Source organism: Protopterus annectens, chromosome 2.part1 (assembly GCF_019279795.1).
Source record: "Protopterus annectens isolate FY-2018-M chromosome 2.part1, PAN1.0, whole genome shotgun sequence".
Lineage (NCBI taxonomy): Eukaryota > Metazoa > Chordata > Ceratodontiformes > Protopteridae > Protopterus > Protopterus annectens.
The window spans coordinates 1,880,429,609-1,880,451,622 of record NC_056729.1 but is presented as its reverse complement, the minus strand read 5'-3'; the positions used below and the strand labels follow the sequence as shown (position 1 = coordinate 1,880,451,622).

The window sequence follows — 22,014 nt, the reverse complement described above, 5'->3', positions numbered from 1 at the left end:
TCCAGCAGGGTTTTATTGTATAAGTAATAGGCTTACTGTACATCAGTACCTGATTGGAGAATGAGCGTCCTCCAGCAGGGAATTAATGTACAAGTAATGGGCGTACTGTTCATCAGTACCTGATTAGAGAACGTGCATCCTCCAGCAGGGTATTATTGTATAAGTAATGGGCTTACTGTACATCAGTACCCTGATTGGAGAACGAGCGTCCTCCAGCAGGGTATTATTGTATAAGTAATGGGCTTACTGTACATCAGTACCCTGATTGGAGAACGAGCGTCCTCCAGCAGGGTATTATTGTATAAGTAATGCCCTATGAAAAACGAGTCCGCCACTTCACGGTAGCATATCAAACTGCCGTGGATCACGGACTGAGGAAAAATGGAATGGTTGCCATTATTTTACACTCGCTAAGCAACACTTTTGCTGTTTAGTGAGTGTAAAATAAAAAAGTGTGTGTGTGTGTGTGTGTGTGTGTGTGTGTGTGTGTGTGTGTGTGTGTGTGTGTGTGTGTGTGTGTGTGTGTGTGTGTGTGTGTGTGTGTGTGTGTATATATGTGTGCGTGCGTGTTTGTGTGAGACAGAGAGAGCATATGCATGTATGAAAGTAAGAAAGAGACGATCGTGTGTATGTGTGTTTATGTTGTTATCTGCTTGTGTGAGTGAATGCATACATGAAAGCAAGAGTGACTGTATGTGTGAGAGAGAGTGATTATGTGTGAATGAATGCGTGTATGAAAGCAGAAGTGACTGTGTGTGTGAGAGACATTGAGTGAGTGAGAAAGATGTTGTATGAGTGAGTGTATGTATGAAAGGAGAGAAAGACTGTGTGTGTGTGTGTGTGTGTGTGTGTGTGTGTGTGTGTGTGTGTGTGTGTGAGAGAGATTGAGAGAGTGAGAGCGATCTTGTGTGAGTAAATGTATGTATGAAAGCTGTGTATGAGAGATAGAGAGAGGGAGAGAGAATGGGTTGTCTGTAAAATTATTGTCTGACTTACTTTTTTCTTTTTTTAAGTACTATATTATTTTTTATGTATATTTTTGATGTAAAATGCTTCTTCCAACACCTTTAACATACACTACAGATAGTTTGAAACATTAGGCAGAGAAACTATTTTACATCAACAATATACAAAAAAAATATATATATACTTAAAAAATAAGCAAGTAAAACACAATTGTACAGCAAGCCCATTCTCTAAGCACAATAATGCCCTCCAGATTGTGTGTTAATGTGTAATTAATGCCCTTCCAGGGGTGCAGAGGCCCTCTGCCTGCAGCGTCAGACCTGATAACACTCCTGGGCAGGCGTTAATTACACATTAACACACACCCTGTCGGACATCATTGTTTACATACACCTGAACACAGAGTTATGAAATTTAGTATTATATACATAATACAAATAGCTCACAATCTGTAGCCGCAGCATTAGGGATCACAGTGTTATCTGCAAACTGACATGATCTGGTACATCTGCCCAGTGAAAAACTTAGTTCTGTATGTATATTCCATGAGTTTTTGATGATTTTGGCAAGTTAATAATGCAGTCATGAATATTGATACAGTACTTTAAGAATAGGCCTAGAATAACAGAATGTGTAGTAAAAAAGGAATAGTAAAAGCAGATTCATAGCATGAATCTATTCAGTGAATTGTTTGAAACATTAAAATATAAGTGCATCATATTTCCATAATTGTGTAAACATCTCCAAATTATAGTACTGTACAGTTGTATATCTTATATTATTGGATCACTCTCAAAGAGATGAATAACTTTGCTTTGATACCACAGATCTGTCATGTATGATTGCTGAGATACAACCCATTAGGCAGAATTCTAGTTATCTTGCCAAAAATAAGATTTTTCTTTAATAAATCTGAAATGTAAAATCAGTAATACTAGGTACACTTTTGGCAGTACAGCCAGTATGCAGAAAAACATTTAAGGAAGAACATAATGTTTTATTTCTTATTTTTGTATGACTTACAATATTTTTGGGCTATTGCATATCATATGATGTATGTTTTCAGAGCATGATGCAAGTAATTTCCTATTATCAAAGCATTCAGGGGCAAGGGATTTAGCTGATCACTATTGCTCAAGGCTTAGTTAGCTAAACTTGCATGTACTTGCAGGTTATCAGCAGTGAAAACACAACTTGGCTATGGCTATCATGCATTACTAGCCATAGTTATATTTACGGTGAATGTTTCTTTTAAAGCACTGCTTTTGATATTCATATTCTGCCACAATATAAGTTTTTACATAGTACCATACACAGTCCCTGATGCAGTTTGCTAACTACGTTTAGGATTTTGTATTTTGTAAAGACTATTTTGTTTATTCAAGTTTGTCTTAGTTGAATATTATCTCACTTCTGGAACATTTCTCTCGAAGTCCTCTCTAAAAATGGGCCTGTCTCAGTGCAGCTAAAGCTAACCTGACCAAGAAAACATGAATAAAAAATATGAATAAATGTCATCAGGGATAGCTTTGTCTTTTATTTGCATTCTGTCATGGTTACAATCACATAGGATATGATTTACTATGTCTACATATTTTTTTTTTGCTTATAGCATGCTTTTGTCTGTAAAGTATTTTTGAGCCAGGGAATTCTAAAAGTATGTCATCTTTGTAATATGGTGCAATATGGCCTAACTCTTTGCTATCCGTATATTTCAGAGAAATGAATAATGTCTGTAGTTTTATTATTCTGGGCTCTGCCAAGTAAGACCTTCCCAGTCAAAGCTAACAAATACATAACAAACTTTATTCGTCTTATCAACTAATATCAGGCTAACAAATACATAACAAACTTTATTCGTCTTATCAACTAATATCAGGCTAACAAATACATAACAAACTTTATTCGTCTTATCAACTAATATCAGGCTAACAAATACATAACAAACTTTATTCGTCTTAGCAACTAATATCAGGCTAACAAATACATAACAAACTTTATTCGTCTTATCAACTAATATCAGGCTAACAAATACATAACAAACTTTATTCGTCTTAGCAACTAATATCAGGCTAACAAATACATAACAAACTTTATTCGTCTTATCAACTAATATCAGGCTAACAAATACATAACAAACTTTATTCGTCTTATCAACTAATATCAGGCTAACAAATACATAACAAACTTTATTCGTCTTATCAACTAATATCAGGCTAACAAATACATAACAAACTTTATTCGTCTTAGCAACTAATATCAGGCTAACAAATACATAACAAACTTTATTCATCTTATCAACTAATATCAGGCTAACAAATACATAACAAACTTTATTCGTCTTAGCAACTAATATCAGGCTAACAAATACATAACAAACTTTATTTGTCTTATCAACTAATATCAGGCTAACAAATACATAACAAACTTTATTCGTCCTAGTCTTATCAACTAATATCAGGCTATCATACATAACAAACTTTATTCGTCTTATCAACTAATATCAGGCTAACAAATACATAACAAACTTTATTCGTCTTATCAACTAATATCAGGCTAACAAATACATAACAAACTTTATTCGTCTTATCAACTAATATCAGGCTAACAAATACATAACAAACTTTATTCGTCTTATCAACTAATATCAGGCTAACAAATACATAACAAACTTTATTCGTCTTATCAACTAATATCAGGCTAACAAATACATAACAAACTTTATTCGTCTTATCAACTAATATCAGGCTAACAAATACATAACAAACTTTATTATGTCTTAGCAACTAATATCAGGCTAACAAATACATAACAAACTTTATTCGTCTTAGCAACTAATATCAGGCTAACAAATACATAACAAACTTTATTTGTCTTATCAACTAATATCAGGCTAACAAATACATAACAAACTTTATTCATCTTATCAACTAATATCAGGCTAACAAATACATAACAAACTTTATTCGTCTTATCAACTAATATCAGGCTAACAAATACATAACAAACTTTATTCATCTTAGCAACTAATATCAGGCTAACAAATACATAACAAACTTTATTCGTCTTATCAACTAATATCAGGCTAACAAATACATAACAAACTTTATTCATCTTATCAACTAATATCAGGCTAACAAATACATAACAAACTTTATTCATCTTAGCAACTAATATCAGGCTAACAAATACATAACAAACTTTATTCATCTTAGCAACTAATATCAGGCTAACAAATACATAACAAACTTTATTCGTCTTATCAACTAATATCAGGCTAACAAATACATAACAAACTTTATTTGTCTTATCAACTAATATCAGGCTAACAAATACATAACAAACTTTATTCGTCTTATCAACTAATATCAGGCTAACAAATACATAACAAACTTTATTTGTCTTAACTAATATCAGGCTAACAAATACATAACAAACTTTATTCATCTTATCAACTAATATCAGGCTAACAAATACATAACAAACTTTATTCGTCTTATCAACTAATATCAGGCTAACAAATACATAACAAACTTTATTCATCTTAGCAACTAATATCAGGCTAACAAATACATAACAAACTTTATTCATCTTATCAACTAATATCAGGCTAACAAATACATAACAAACTTTATTCGTCTTAGCAACTAATATCAGGCTAACAAATACATAACAAACTTTATTCGTCTTATCAACTAATATCAGGCTAACAAATACATAACAAACTTTATTCGTCTTATCAACTAATATCAGGCTAACAAATACATAACAAACTTTATTCGTCTTATCAACTAATATCAGGCTAACAAATACATAACAAACTTTATTCGTCTTATCAACTAATATCAGGCTAACAAATACATAACAAACTTTATTCGTCTTATCATACATAACAAACTTTATTCGTCTTATCAACTAATATCAGGCTAACAAATACATAAACTTTATTCGTCTTATCAACTAATATCAGGCTAACAAATACATAACAAACTTTATTCGTCTTATCAACTAATATCAGGCTAACAAATACATAACAAACTTTATTCGTCTTAGCAACTAATATCAGGCTAACAAATACATAACAAACTTTATTCATCTTAGCAACTAATAGGCTAACAAATACATAACAAACTTTATTCGTCTTAGCAACTAATATCAGGCTAACAAATACATAACAAACTTTATTCGTCTTATCAACTAATATCAGGCTAACAAATACATAACAAACTTTATTCGTCTTAGCAACTAATATCAGGCTAACAAATACATAACAAACTTTATTCGTCTTATCAACTAATATCAGGCTAACAAATACATAACAAACTTTATTCATCTTAGCAACTAATATCAGGCTAACAAATACATAACAAACTTTATTCATCTTATCAACTAATATCAGGCTAACAAATACATAACAAACTTTATTTGTCTTAGCAACTAATATCAGGCTGACAAATACATAACATACTTTATTCGTCTTATCAACTAATATCAGGCTAACAAATACATAACAAACTTTATTTGTCTTATCAACTAATATCAGGCTAACAAATACATAACAAACTTTATTCGTCTTATCAACTAATATCAGGAGTTGCAGCCTCACTATTTTTCTTCTTTTCTTTATGTTGGCCAACAGAAAAGATATCCAGCAAGAGGCGAGATTACAGTGACCGTTGATGGCAAGGAACTTGTCTTGGAGGTTGAACAGAACAGGTAAGTTGTTTTTATGTTTATAAGAAAGGTATTAAGTGGAAAAGATGGTTAACATGACATAGAGATTCAGAAGTTATGATATTCTGTTCTTTCTTCAAAGAATAAGCTTTTGGCATTAAATGTTTCAAGACACTGAGACATACACAAGAAAAATGCATGGACCACCGAAGTTACACAGGGTCACTGAAATGTGATCATATTAAGTATCAGAACAAAGCTGCAGAGAAAGTCAAGGTTGCATGGATGCAAGTGTTAAGGAAAGGCTGGTTATCAGTGGTATAAAGACAGCTCCAAAGTTTTACAAGAGATGGTGACAATGACATCCTGAGTGACAAGTGACAAAAATATACTGAGGGACTGGAAAATGTATCCTCCTGGAGGTAGTAACAAATGTGCACACAAATAAATAAAAACTGAAGAAATTTATTAAACCATGCTTCTGAATATATTATTGGAAGGAATTAAATTATCTTTTTTAATTGATAAACACCAGCACATATTTATCAAAAACCACCAAAATTCAAGAAAACTGTTGTAATACCACACGAAAGAAGACTCCGTTGCAATTTTGTAAAAGGTTTAATCCAAAGGTTATAGTTTCATTCAATAGCACGAAAAAACACACTTCTATTCTCTTCTCTAGCACCTCGGCAAAAAGCCTTTTCAGAGTAGATAATTCCCTGAACCACACAATTAACCATTCTTTTATACACCTACTATCACACACTAATTATATACAATTATTCAATCAACTTATTCATACATTTTCTTAAAAAAACAGAACAAATAAAATTGCAGTGAAATGCTATGTTTCTAACAGACATGCATTACAGCAAACTTTTCCATGAACAATCGCTATTCAAACCATTTGGTTTGAGCGTATTAAATTTTAATATAAAATATAATTCCTTCTTCCTAAGTATTTGTTTTATAGATTTTCATTCAAATACTTCAAATTCTCAATACTATCTAATACTGACACCTTTAAATTTTCCACCTTTCCCTCATGATACTTCAAAAAATGCCCTGCCAAAGGGCTGGTCTCCTATTTTTAAAATGTCCTTACATGTTCCTTTATCCTACATGCCAGTGTTCTTTTCGTCTCCCCGACATAAAACTTTTTACAGCCACACTCAATTCCATATATTACTGCCATGGAATTACAATCATAGTTTCCCTTTATTTCAAATGCAGTATTATTAATCTGATGAAATTGTTTTACAATAAACTTACAAATAGTACATTTCCCACATTTCTTTGTTCCATATTCCTTGACCTGTGACAACATTGGCTGATATACCATTCTAAACCTGCTATGTATCAAAAAATCTTGTATATTTCTGCCCCTACGGTATGAAAAAACTATATTTTTGTTTTTTAAACACTCTACTTCCTTTTGCAATAGCTTCCAACTATTTAAAACATAATTTTTAACACTATTAGAAGCTATAGAAAAAGTAGAAACAAAATATACATTCTCCTTATTATCCTGTGTTGTATTCCATGCCCCCCCAGGATAATACCTTCCACATTTTTTAACTTTATCCAAACTCTGATTTATGTTATATTGATTGTAACCCCTTTGTATAAATTTATTACAAGTTGCCAAAAGTTCCTTCTCCTTAACTATAGCATTACTGCACAATCTGTTTACCCTATTTAGTTCTGTGTAGGGAATAGCTTTCATAATATGCAAGGGATGATGGCTGCTACCATGTAATACAGAACCACTTCCGGGTAACATGACATAGAGATTCAGAAGTTATGATATTCTGTTCTTTCTTCAAAGAATAAGCTTTTGGCATTAAATGTTTCAAGACACTGAGACATACACAAGAAAAATGCGTGGACCACCGAAGTTACACAGGGTCACTGAAATGTGATCATATTAAGTATCAGAACAAAGCTGCAGAGAAAGTCAAGGTTGCATGGATGCAAGTGTTAAGGAAAGGCTGGTTATCAGTGGTATAAAGACAGCTCCAAAGTTTTACAAGAGATGGTGACAATTACATCCTAAGTAGAAGTGACAAAAATATACGGAGGGACTGGAAAATGTATCCTCCTGGAGGTAGTAACAAATGTGTACACAAATAAATAAAAACTGAAGAAATTTATTAAACCATGCTTCTGAATATATTATTGGAGGGAATTAAATTCTCTTTTTTCATTGATAAACACCAGCACATATTTGTCAACAATTTACCAATGTGTAAATAACTAAATGGTTAGATTGTTGTACTGCAGTTTAGTGAGTACAGGTGAATAGCTTGCTGTGAGTAAAGGATTCTATACTATTCTCCATGGGGATAGCTTGGCCATTTTAAAGTCTGCAAAAGTACATTTTTGTATCATCATAGGATGACAGTTTAACTAGAATGATGTATCCAAAGGTTGGAGGTGGGTGATCTTTCTTCTGATTGGTGAGTTGTCCTGAGCAGCATTCCTTAATACTAATTGTTAAACATATAATTGTGCAACATCTTCATAGCTTCCCCCACATATTGACTAAGTGGACAACTACAAGTCAGAGGGAATTACATCCACATCTAATGACATAAAATGGATGCAGATCAGCAGATGGCATTAGACAATGTTTTAGGTTGGAATTATAATAATAATAGACTGGTCTCAAAACTGAAAATGTGCACTTGTGCATTCTGGATGACATAATCATAATCAAAATTTACTTTTACGAAAACAGACGTGAAAGAATGGTAGCTCCTAAGGGTACTGTGACAAATGACTGTTAAGTCGTATCTGTTTTATAAATGAAAAGTATTATTCTGTCATACTTGATGATGTCTTTTGCACAGCTTTAACCATATATAAAACCCTTCATCTCATTGACTCTCCTACACATGAGAGTGTTACAATAAGTCTTGTGGTTTCAGGTTTGATTCCTGCTGTCTTCATATGACTGTGGGCCAGGGTTTGATTTCCTCAGCCTCTATTTGCCTACTGTAAGACTCTGAGCTAGTCATTTAATCAACAGTGCTCAGGGGCTGAGTTTGAACATGAATGTACCCCTCTTTACAAGCTCTGCAAGGCAGTATTCATTCAGAGTATGAATGACAAAGAAGTCAAAAGAAAAAAAAAGTGCATTCAGTCATTCTTACCAGTCATTAAGGTAATGCAGAAGACAGCCTAACTACAATATGTAGATAAATAAATAAAACATATAAATATTTAACAGTAGAAGAAACAGAAAAACACATACACAGTAAAATGCAAGAAAAGCCTTTGTTATACATAAGAATGTGTAAACTATAGCAGAATACAACATTAGTGTTACACTATAGTATTATGTTTAAATCCAACATATTATATAGTAGCAATAATCCATGATAAAGTGTGAGTTATGTTAGAAATGATTCACAACTGTCTTATGGATTTTTATCATTTAATTTGTGGACTCGTCACCACATTATGCCACAAATGAGTAAATATCATCATAACTCACTCCTTCCCATGAATGATTTCTGTAACGTAACATAAGATATTGAAACAGTTTGTTTTACAGGATTACTAAGAATTATCAAGCAGCAATGTTGTTATAAACAAAACATGAATTGTGAGTTCATACTCTGGGACTTTGTGTGTGTGTGTGTGTGTGTGTGTGTGTGTGTGTGTGTGTGTGTGTGTGTGTGTGTGTGTGTGTGTGTGTGTGTGTGTGTGTGTGTGTGTGTGTGTGTGTGTGTGTGTGTGTGTGTGTGTGTGTGTGTGTGTGTGTGTGTGTGTGTGTGTGTGTGTGTGTGTGTGTGTGTGTATTCGGAAGCACAGTGGTGCAGTGGTTAATGTTGTCACCTAACAGCAAGAGGTTCTCTGGTTCGATTCTAGGCTGGTATGCCTTCTGTGTGGAGTCTGCATGTCCTCATTGTGTTCACATGGGTTTCCTCTTGGAACTCCGGTTTCCTGCCACATTCCAAAGACATGAGTCTGGAACATTTCTCTCTGGGCCTCCACTGAAAATCAACGCTGTCGTAGTTTGCCTTTCCTGGTAAACAAATGTTAAATAATTAAATGTAGATACACTCTACTGCTTAAGCAACTGTTATTCATCAACCAAAATGTTCAATAAATCTGCACTGTTAATATTTGAATTTAAAACCTTTACAGCACAGAAAAGTTAATCCATTACATATATGACATGATCTTTCTTTCTTTCCATTTCCAGGCAGTATAATATTTAATCAACTTAGAATATAAGTAAGACAGTTCTGCTATATGAAACATTGACTTACACGGAAAAGCAAGATAAATACATTTCTGCCTTTCTAACCAGAAATACTAAATCCATCAAAGCCTAGTTTATGTTAATTTGTAATATGTACTGGGCACAAACATTGGCATAAAGCTTATTTTCAGTTTAGTGGGCAATGGTCAGATTACTTTGACCATGTCCATAGAACTTATCAGGGCATGGGAAATTGTTGATAACACATGGGCTGTAAAGCCTATGACATTACTTAGCTTCTGAAATACCTCCATAGCTTATTTTGAATATCATCCATCTAGAAGGAGCACAATTCTAAAGTTGAGGGGATTTAGATTGACTGAATATTGTCTAGTCCTACTCTTGGATAAACTGATTTTGGTATTCACTTTTCATTTAGTGAAATCATTCAGGTGAATTACAACTCTGACCAATCAAAAAATACATATAATTGAAGTGGCTGCAGGGAGGGATTTGTTTCTTACTCCTATGTTGTGGAATATTAGTTACAATGAGGCAAGGGTACATGAAGGAATTCAGAGCCCCCTCCCACAAAAACTGATATTGAAAGACATTTAAACACTTGACAAAATTGTATTGATGTTTTTTTTCAAGGAAAGCATAACTGCATCATACCAGTAGGTGTTCTGATATGTGTTATGTACTTATAGTTTGAGCGGATGACATTCTCTTGCTGGTCACTTGTTCTGATGTTTAGCTGGATGACAGGAATCTATAAATTATTTTAATTAGGTAAAACTACTGGTAAATCAATATCCATCTGGAATTAATAGCAAGAAAAGCAACATTTTTGAAATTTGATTCAAATATGACACTGGGTGTATATAACTGTTTAAAACTGGTAAGAATGAAGCACAGAAGCAGGTTTAAATCTAGGTGTGAACATCATTAAAAATTCATTCTTTTGAATATGAGATGTTACAGTCAGGCAAAATATATAAAATGGGTGAATAATTATTTTCCTTTCATTGATGAAACCTTTAGAACCCACCCACTTTTATGTTATGTTGGAGTATAACATTGTACTTAACTATTTCATTAATTGTAATTATTAAATTGGCACAATGGTGGAGCAGATAGTCTTGCTCCTTCACAAAGCTAAGTTATCCAGTTCAATGTGCCCAGTTTGACACATTTCTGCTTTTGAATGTGTTATTGTTATTCTGTGCTGTAATGTAATGTAAGGACTGGTGCCTGAAGTAACACTGGTCCCCATGATCCTAAGTCAGTATCAAACTGAAATAAATAACTAAAATAAATACAGCTATTAAATGTGGAATGATTGTAAGTAGGTAGAAATAATAGTGGATATGATTGTATAATGAGCACCACTATAAATGCATGTACCAAAGGTTTACTTATATGCACATTCCACAAAAAATGTATATGTATGTGTGTATATATATAAATATATATATATGAGTCTACCTGATAACACTGACACGCCAAAACACCAACAATGAAATAACCAACACGAAAAAAACAACAAAAAAAGAAAATTCAAAAGCACGAAACTTCACATGCCCAACAAACCAAAATCCTGACAATCAACAAAACAAATACCCTTCCCGAAAAACACACACACAACACAAGCACACCAAAAACCTTACAAACCTACACTAAACCTTACATACACAACTATCTATGCACTAACCTTAACCCAAACCCTAACCCTAAGGTCCGTCACTATTGCACACTTACCTTACCTGCATCCTAACCCTAACTCACTTATTCCACCCCTAACCCTCAAGTCCATCACTATCGCACACTTACCTTACCCGCACCCTAACCCTAACTCACTTAACCTGCCCCTAAACCTAAAGTCCGTCACTATCGCACACTTACCTGACCCACACCCTACCCTAATGCCCGTCACTATCACATACTTACCTTACCCACACCCTGACCCTAACGTCCATCCCTATCGCACACTTACCTTAACATGTCGGTGTTCTCAGCATTGGGATTCTCAACTATCAGGTGTGGGTCTACTACAGTTGATTGAAAACTCACTTGACTGAAAATGAAATTACTAGGACCACTTCACCGAAAGCTCACTTCACTGAAACTCATTTCTTTGAAACTCATTTCGTTGAAAGTTATAAATGACCTTTTCTCCACTATAGTGCAACCCTGGAGTTAGTATATAAAGTAAGGGTGGGGTGGGGTGGACAGTCCCCCCACATTGGGGATGTGTGGTGGCATAGCCACCCACATATTATAAACATTTTAAACAATACACAGTGATACTTACAAGTGCAATAAATAACTGTTTCCAAAAGAGAATATATAACCAAGATATGTGGGGGGCTTTGCCTCCCACCCCCCCTTACTTTATATACTAACTCCAGGGTTACACTACAGTAGGGAAAAGGCCATTAATAACTTTCAACGAAATGAGTTTCAGTCAAGTGAGTTTTCAGTGAAGTGAGCTTTCAGTGAAGTGGTCCTAGTAATTTAATTTTCAATCAAGTGAGATGTTTGTTCATCGTGTTACACTGCTGCAGTCATTACACTTGGGTTATCCTGCCGTCAGGCGGTCCCGCAGTCGGCCAGAGTTCCAAAGTCTTGGTCCGGCGTCGGTTGCTGTAGCCTCCTCCCTGAAGTCAGTGTGACAGGGGTATATAAGATGCAGCCGATGCCATTTTCTTCAGTCTTTCTTGCCGCGCGGTGCCCGAAGCAAAAGCAGTTCGCAAGTGCCGGTCGTCCGTCTCCTGAGATTTTCATTCCGAATCCAGACCCGAAGTCTTCTACAAAGCTAAGTACCCCGTTGGGGAAACTTTTTCTTGCCTCAGACCGATGTCAGTAAAAGTTAATAACTGTATTTCTTGTGGGAAGCAAATACCTCATAAGGATTTCCATTCCTATTGTACCCCATGCCTAGGCCCTGACCACAATGTTACTGGTTGCCGGTTTTGTGCTAGGTTTAACAAGTGCACTATTAAATGTCAGTTTGATTTTGCCCGACATTATTTTGGTAGAAAATTCAATTATACCATGCCATCGGAACTTCCGATGACAGGAATACACAAAAAGCGCAAAGACAAGTATAGGCCTCCGAGGCCCAAAACTGACGATGAAGCCTCTTCTAGGCCAGTCACCGGTTCTCCAGTTTTCAGCGAGATGCCTTTGCATCCCATGATGACCGCTTCTGTAGAACCACAAGCTGCCTCTGACTCCCACGTGGAGATGGCTGGGCCTTTGGATGCACAACCTCTTCAGCCTACCGAGACTAACCATTCAGAGGGATCCGGAGTAGCTGAGCAACCCACAGCTACAGAGGGTGTCTTCAGACCTACTCAGTTAAGCATTAAACCCTCAGCTAAGTCTAAGCCTCCTTTAAAGTCAAAGAAACAAATACAGCATTCTCCAGGACAGGCCTCCATGCCTAAAAAACAAATTCTCAAAATGGCCGAAGACCTAATTACTCTGATCAGCGGGTCCCATCCCCCTCCTGATAAAAGGCCTAGACAGGATGCAGACTATGACTCATCTGACCAGGTGTCCATATCTTCTGATTCATCCTCAGACCTAGGATACTCTTTACCCCCTTATGAGGATTCTGATGTTGAGGAATCAATTCCATTAGCCTCACCACCTGAGTACTAGTCCTTTGGGGAAACCCTACATACCAGGAGGGAGCATTTCCACTGGGAAGGCCAGGATTACTCACAATCCAAGAAAAGGCTCAGAGACTTCCTTTTATTACTTCAACACAGACCCCTTGCTATTCTGCCAGTGTTAGATATTGTGGATGATGTGTATACTGAATCCAGCCTAAATCCTGACTCCTTACCCCCAGCCCCAGTTAAACCTGACAGATACTACAGAGTCCCTGACTCACAGAAATTTCTGTATAAAAGCCCTGTCGCTGACCCTGAAACTATTTCTCAGGGACCCAAAGGAGTTAAGGCCTTATCAGCCAAGAATCCAGTTCCCTCTGACAGAGATTCCAGAGAATTAGACAGATGGGGAAAGAAAGTATATACGTTTGCAACTTTAGCAATGAGAGCCTTAAATTGCCAGTTTCACATGCTAAAATATCAGCAATTTTTACTGTCTCAATTAAAACAAAAAATGCTTCCAGAATCAGATATTCCTAATTTTAAAGAAATGCAGGATTTATTGCATGCAGCTGAACAAGTGGGAAAGCAAACTTTGCAATGTGGTTTTGATTCTCTAGAGGCCTCCTGCAGAGCAGCAGTTACAGGCTCTGTCATTAGAAGACATGCTTGGTTAAAAGAACATACGTTACCAGATCATGTTAAAGCAAAGTTATTGGATGCACCTTTGCAGCAGGATGTGTTATTTGGAGTTAAGACAGAAGAGGTATTAAAGAAAATGGAGGATAAGGCAAAATCTATGCAAACGGTAAAGGATTTCTTACAGGTTCAGCCTCCTAGATTTAGCAGAAACTGGCCAACTAAGAATTGGTCCTTTCCTATTACAGACAGACCTCAAAGGGGAAGATACAGAAGTCCAAGAGGTAGAGGTCCAACACAAGGTCCTTACAGGCCTCGACAATGGGTTGCATCAGGCCAGAAAGAAGGGGAAGACAAACCACAACCATATAATAAGCAGCTCCAATGACTTCCCACTACAGCTGCCAAACAAATCCTTCTTGGCAGCCCCCTTGGGAGGAAAACTGGCACTCTTCTATCACAATTGGCAAATGATCACCAAAGACAAATGGGTTCTCAGCATTGTATTTCAAGGTTACAGGTTCCACTTTCACACTCTGCCAAGGTTAAAAGGAATGCCAAATCTGCCACCAAATCAATGGGCAGAGGCTCAAAAACAAATTACAACACTCATGGATATGAGAGCTATTCAAAAAGTACCATCACAGAAACAAGAACAAGGATTTTACTCAAGACTCTTTCTAGTTCCCAAAAAGGACAAAGCCTGGAGGCCCATTCTGGATGTTTCATCTCTAAACACTTACCTGGATGTTCTGAAATTCAAAATGTTGACATTACAGCAGCTTCTTCCCATGCTGGGCAAGAAAGCTTGGCTCGTGACTTTGGACCTCAAAGAGGCATACCTGCATATCCCTATCAGACAAAACTGCAGAAGACACCTCAGATTCATAGCTGGTTCAATGCACTACCAATTCTCTGCACTGCCCTTTGGCTTATCTACTGCGCCCAGGGTCTTCACAGAGTGTCTGGCACCAGTAATTGCATTTTGCAGACAGAAAGGAATTCAAATTTCTCCATACCTGGATGACTGCCTGATTCAAGCAGAGAGCAAGGACATTCTTCTAAAGCATCTGGCATTTGTAAAAAAGTTATTAAGTTGCCTGGGGTACACAGTAAACGAAAAGAAATCAAAACTAGTGCCCTCACAAGAGATTATATTCCTGGGTGCCAGCTTGAACACAACGGCCCAGATGGCTTATCTCACACCAGACAAACAAGGACAACTGACTCAATACTTTCAATTGATGGCAACAAAGACCCGGCTCCCTGCAAGAAAAATTCTGCAGGCCTTGGGTTACATGACATCCTGCGTACTACTAATTCCATATGCCAGACTGCATATGAGGAAATTACAATGGTACCTAAAGAATGTATGGCCTCAACACTGTCAAAGTTTGGAAACAGTTATACCACTAATTCCTTGCCTTCAACAGGAGTTTCAATGGTGGGCTCAAGCTTGTCACCTCAACAAGGGACAGCCTTTTACACAACCCACAGCCAGGCAAACACTGACAACAGATGCATCGGATTACGCCTGGGGAGCACACATGGCAGGCAAATGTATTCAGGGCACATGGACCGCAGAACAAAGGCATCTTCACATCAATCAAAAAGAGATGCTGGCTGTACAAAATGCGCTTATAGCTTTCAAGGACCTGCTGCATCCAGGACAACTACTACTAAAGACAGACAACACCACAGTTATGTGGTACATAAACAAGCAAGGGGGCACTCACTCCTACCCCCTATGCAGACAAGCTATGACCTTATGGAACACAGCTATAAAACTTCAAGTTCATCTGCAAGTGCAATTCCTGCCAGGAGAGAAGAACACACTGGCAGACGACTTAAGCAGAAACATCATGGATCCTCACGAATGGGAGATGAATCCACAAATATTCAGAATGATAACACAGCACTGGTACCCAATCTTAAGGAGCTTAACACAAGAACCACCCTGGATTTTGCCTCATATCCCACATCTTCACACTCAGCACAACAAACAAATACTACACAGCCAGCTAAAGACCTTAAACCTAGCTGCATGGAAGATTCCTTAGTCAAGCAAGCAATGCCTCTCTCCAAAGCTGTTATGGATGCCATTCTGGAGGCCAGAAGGCCTAGTACCAGGAAAGCCTATTCGGATAAATGGAAGAGATTCTGTGCCTGGAACCAAGCTCACAAGCTCCCTCTTGTCCCAAACATTCCTCAGATACTACAGTACTTAACTGAGATGCTGGACAAAGTACTCTCCTTCTCATCCATCAAGATCCACGCCTCTGCCATCTCTGCTCATTACAACACGGATCCACCAATTTTCTCTAATCCTCTGTTAAAACAGTACCTCAGAGGGGCTAAAAACATAAGACCGCCCCGTAGAGCACCTACTCCAACTTGGGACCTCAACTTTGTTTTGGGGAACTAACTTTACCTCCTTTTGAGCCAGCCAACATAGCAGAATTAAAATATATCTCTTGGAAAACTGCTCTACTCCTGGCAATAACATCAGCATGAAGAGTTTCAGAATTACAGGCACTAATGGCAGTGGAACCTTTCCTCATTTTCCACCAGGACAGGGTGTCTTTCCGAACTAACCCTACTTTTATGCCAAAGGTGGTATCCAGTGTGGCTCTAAACCAAAGTATTCACTTGCAAACTTTTTATCCTAAACCACAGAATAAAGGGGAGAGACTACTGCACTCTTTGGACATTCACAGGCAGTTACGCTTCTACTTGGACAAAACCAAAGCTTTCAGAAAATCTGAGCAATTATTGGTAGCATATGCTGCAGGAGCACAGGGAAAAGCCATTTCAAAACAGACTATTTCAAAATGGATAGGACATTGTATACGTTTCTGCTACACATACCATGGAAAACCTGTACCTAGCAGCATTAGCTCTCACTCCACCAGGGCAACATCCACTTCAACTGCTTACCTCAGGGGAGTACCTACCAAGAATATTTTGGAAGCAGCAACTTGGAGTTCTGTACACACCTTCACCAAGCATTACCATCTGCCTCTATACTCTAAATCCAGAGCTGGCTTCGCCACTGCAGTGCTGCAGGGCCTTATAGCCACCCCTAATGCCTTATAGGACCAGCCACCCTTCCTCAGCTTTGGGATTCTATCCAAGTGTAATGACTGCAGAAGTGTAACACGATGAACATAGTACAGTTTTGTACCTACCATAAATGTAGATGTTCGAGTGTAGACACTGCTGCAGTCCAGGTTACCCTCCCTCCTTCCCCTCTTACTGGCTGGTACGTACCTATGTCTTCTACCCTTACTACCTATGGGGAGTATTTGCTGGTAGCTGTAAGTTGTTTTTTGCTTTTCTTATCTATGTTTTATTAGCAATTGGAATTGCCTACATATTTAGAGGCACCTGACATCTGGGGCAAGAAAAACTGAAGAAAATGGCGTCGGCTGCATCTTATATACCCCTGTTGAGCTAACGTCAGGGAGGAAGCGACAGCAACCGACGCCAGACCAAGACTTTGGAACTCTGGCCGACTGCGGGACCACCTGATGGCAGGATAACCCAAGTGTAATGACTGCAGCAGTGTCTACATTCGAACATCTACATTTATGGTAGGTACAAAACTGTACTTGTTCAGTCATCCATAGTAGACCCATATATATATATATATAGGTTCATAGGTTCATAGATTGGTACTAGGCTATCGGCTCTAAGGCCTATGCAAGCCTAGCCATAACAATTCCCTGGATATTTCTTCCCACAATATTTACTTCTCTGGGCCCCTGTCTAGCAGGGTGACTGACATGATCCCCGGGGTGAATTTCCCATCTCCCATCCAATCATCAAGGTTCCTTTTGAAGTGGGCCAGTGAGGCGCTCTGCTTGACATGTATGGGCAGTCTATTCTAGAGTATGGGGAGACTCTGGGTCAGGAACCTATCCCTCCAGCATGTTTTGTTCATTGTGATGATAAGGTTTAGATCCCTGGAGCGTGTGGCTCTGAGGGATTGGGATTTCTTTAAGTAGAGCATGTCCAACAGCTCAGGGTTTGACATGGCCTTGTATGTTAAGCAGAGATCACCTCTGAGTAGACAATATGCCACAGAGTATAGCTGGAGTTTTTTTAGACGGTCAGCATATGGCATCTGCTTTAGGCCTGTGATTCTTTTAGTGAGGTATTTCTGTGGCCTTTCCAGCTGTTACAGATGTCTTGTGAGGTACATACCAAATGGGGCATTATACTCTATAATGGGTCTAATGAAGGATGAGTACAGTGGGACAATGACCTCCTTTTTTCTGGATGAAAAGCCCTTAGTGATGAGGTGTGCCACATAGAAAGATTTTCTGACTGTTGTGGCGATGTGGTTATTGAAAGTGAGACCACTGTCCACCTGTGTCCCTAAGTCTCTCGTCACACTTTCGATGTTTAGTGTACTGCCACCTATGTGGTAATTCACGGATACATGTTTTTTTCCAAAGGGGATAACTATACATTTCTTGGCATTAAGCTTGAGCCCATGGCTCTGGCACCAGGAATCTGTTTCTGTAAGGCCCTTTTGTAGAATATCCACGTCATTTGGGCATTCAATAATGGCTCCCAGTTTGCAATAAATATTGAAAAATATGCAAAAGAAAAATCACAGTTGAGGATGATTTTGGTATGTACCAAAACATTTATCAATGAAATGGTTGCTTTAGAAATGTTATGCTCCTTAATAACTGATATGTGTACTATTACCGAAGAAAAGGTTTAAAGATGAAATGCTTTATCTCATGCATGGGTTCCCTCAAATTATTTATGGCATGATCCCAGTTATTCTCATTAGGGTAATATATATTTATCGACCGTGAGATTGGTAAGGACAAGCCATACCAAATGGGATGGGTTAATTCAAGCACCAAAAGGAAATTGGCTTGATTTAAAGTGGCTCACAAGGGCAATTAGCCTAGTATTTGCATACAAACCTATAAAAATAAATACTTAAATTAAATGAAATGCATTAAATGATAATTTATATGTGGCTTGCTAAGTAAAATACCAGTAAAGCAACAGGTTACAAGTCATGGTGTAGAGGGTTATTATTAATAAATGGAGTTACAAGTGAAGTCTCATAGGGCTCTGTATTGGGGGCCACTTTAAAATTCATAGGAATTTCAAGATTATTTTAGTTTAATGACCATGTATGCCCTGCCAATTCCCACACTGAGGCTATACATAATTTCTTAAGTAGGGAGTGACCAATTAATCCCAGAGTAAATTTGAGATTACCCATCCAGTCATCCGGGTTTAGCTTGAATGAACATATTGAATCACATTGCTTAACCTGCAAATTAAGTTTATTCCAGAAGAGGGGATGCAGGGGGTTGATGAATCTCTCTCCATCATGTTCTACTTAACTTCTGATGAAACTTCAGGTCTCTGATTTTAGTAATAGTTGTACTGGTTGACTTACTGAGATATAGGTCAAGGATCACCAGACCTCTAATGGCACTGTAAGTGAGGCACATATACCTCTGGAGTCTATATGACACAAAGTACAGGAACAGGGCTTCCAGACTCTTGTGATAACTAAAGTTCTTAAGACCAGAGATCTGTTTGGTTAGAAACCTATGGAGCTTTTTAACTATGTTGATATGTCAAGAGAGGTACCTCCCAGGGAACTTTGTACTCTATAATGGGTCTAATTGGTGCTGAACATAGGAGAACAATAACATTTTTGGATATAGATGAAATACCTTTTACTATTAGTTTTGCTAAATAGAAGGATTTCCTGGCTGCAGTTGTGATCCGATGATCACAGGAGAGGGAATTAGCAATCCAAGTGCCCCGGTCCATGACTAAGTTTTTGTTTAGTAAGGCAATGCTGGTTATACTATATGCTGTGGATAACTGCTGTTTTCTGAAAAAAGACACTGCACTTTTTATTGTTCAATTTAAACTCATTATCCATATACCAAGTATATACTACAGTAAACTCTTTCTGAAGACTACAGATATCTGAGGAGGTCTCAACAATTGCATACAAATTGCAGTCATCTGCATATCTCGTTTACCATAGGTGCTAGTTATCTGCTTTGGTGTCAGAAAAGTATATGTTGAACATGAGTTGTCCCAGTACAAACACCATGGGAACTCCGCCTTAGCACTATTTAAAAAGGAACCTGCCACACAAACTATGTGGGCTCTGCTTTTAGCCAACTGGCTTTCCATCTTACCACATAAGGATACATGTTTAGGGGAGACAGTTTCTTTACAATTGCATCATGAGGAATAGAAGTATTCTTTTCAGACTTAAAAGTGAGAACTGTCCACTGCTTAACGATGATGATGATGATGTCACACTAAGTAATATATTACTTCAGTAAAAGATGGTCAACAGAACATACCTGATGCAGTATTAATGACTCTCTGTTTGATATCAGGAAATGTAGCAACAGGATAATGGTGTACAACTAGACCTTTTGACTTCTTTGCTCAAGAATTCTGGACAAAGTCAAAACTAACAAGAAGACAAAGGCCTAACATCAGGAACAATTTTTAATTATTACTATAAAACACTTACAAAACTGAACAGAACAACAGGTTTTATATCAGTATGCATTTTCTGAACATTAAGGCGTATGAAACTCTAAGGTCTCTAATTACTGATTGACAGAAATATTTTGTGACTCAGCAAGAAATCCAAAATTTTTATGAGAGACAGGATAAAAAAATAAGGTAATATTGTGAATTCAAGGACAGTTGAGATGTATATAGAGACAAAGCAAACATTGCCAGGCAATTGTATTTACTAATTTTAGAAAAGCATATTTTGCAGCTGTGAAGAAAATGAAAACACTTTCATCTGTGTTAGCATGTCTGGCAGGAGACTTTTGTATATTCTCAGATTAACCTATATTATATGCCAGCATGTCTAATTCTGAATATGTGAATATGTTTTAAAAGTTGAGTATTTCCCTGTATAAACAGAATGTTTAAAGAATCTGTCAGTGTTCTGATACATTTCTAACTGCGCATGTTTGAGAGGGGCATTCTAAAGTACAAACGGTGGAGAATCAGCTGAACAGTGAATTATGTGATTAGAATGTTCCAGGTTACTAAGGGAATATTTAAACAGCTGACTGACAGAAAAAAAAAACATTTTCAAACAGCTGACTGTTATTTTTTAAAATAACATAGTTGAGACTGCAGTTTGTCAAGTTCTGAGCAGTATTGTAAAGTAGTCAGTTACAGTGCTGTGCAGTCAGTGGGTACTCATGAAAGAGAACTCACTAAAAACTGTAAACCTGCCTTTTGTCTTGATATTATGCATTACATTAGATCAGGGATAGTATTCTTTAGTTAGATTAGGAAAGCTTAGTTACTAAGATAGAGTTTTTCTAGAATAATGGATTCCTATCCCACAGTTTAATTTTACATTTCTGGTGATTGAAATCTGGTATTTATTGAAAGCCATTTATTTACAATCTTGTAATCATTTTACTTATTATTAAATGTTTTTCATTACTTTACATTGTGGCTGGAAATCAGTGCTTTTTTCTTTAGAGATTAGAGAGTGCTTATACCTGTTGGATACTCCCCAGGTCACCTCAGAGGCCTGGTTGCTTATGGTCATAGCTATCATTTATTTTGATATTTAATTTTCATAATTAGACACCCCTTTAGAAGGGGCATGAAGACACTTTGATTGGTGACAGTGTTATTGTATTATTTTGGGGAAGGGACCCAGCTGGACATCTGTGTCAGGCTTTCCCATAAGTGTTTGAATGTGTGAGATTTAAATTTACTTTTGAGTCTGAGTGTATCAAAGGTCTTAAACTGGGACACATTGCTCTGAAGTGTAAAATAAGAAAATACATTTGAGGTGGACAGATGTATATAGTCCAGTACCAGGAGAATAGAGCATGTTCCTGT

General features: G+C 37.1%; 1 protein-coding gene across 1 annotated transcript in view; it reads left to right on the top strand.

Annotated features, from left to right (window-relative positions):
* The window catches only part of LOC122794677 (disintegrin and metalloproteinase domain-containing protein 33-like), a 2,280,125-nt gene that overhangs the window by 577,269 nt on the left and 1,680,842 nt on the right, over positions 1–22,014 (top strand). The window contains exon 3 of the mRNA XM_044063306.1: positions 5,606–5,682. Coding sequence (XP_043919241.1) covers positions 5,606–5,682 — 77 coding nt within the window. The remainder of the gene's footprint in view (positions 1–5,605; positions 5,683–22,014) is intronic.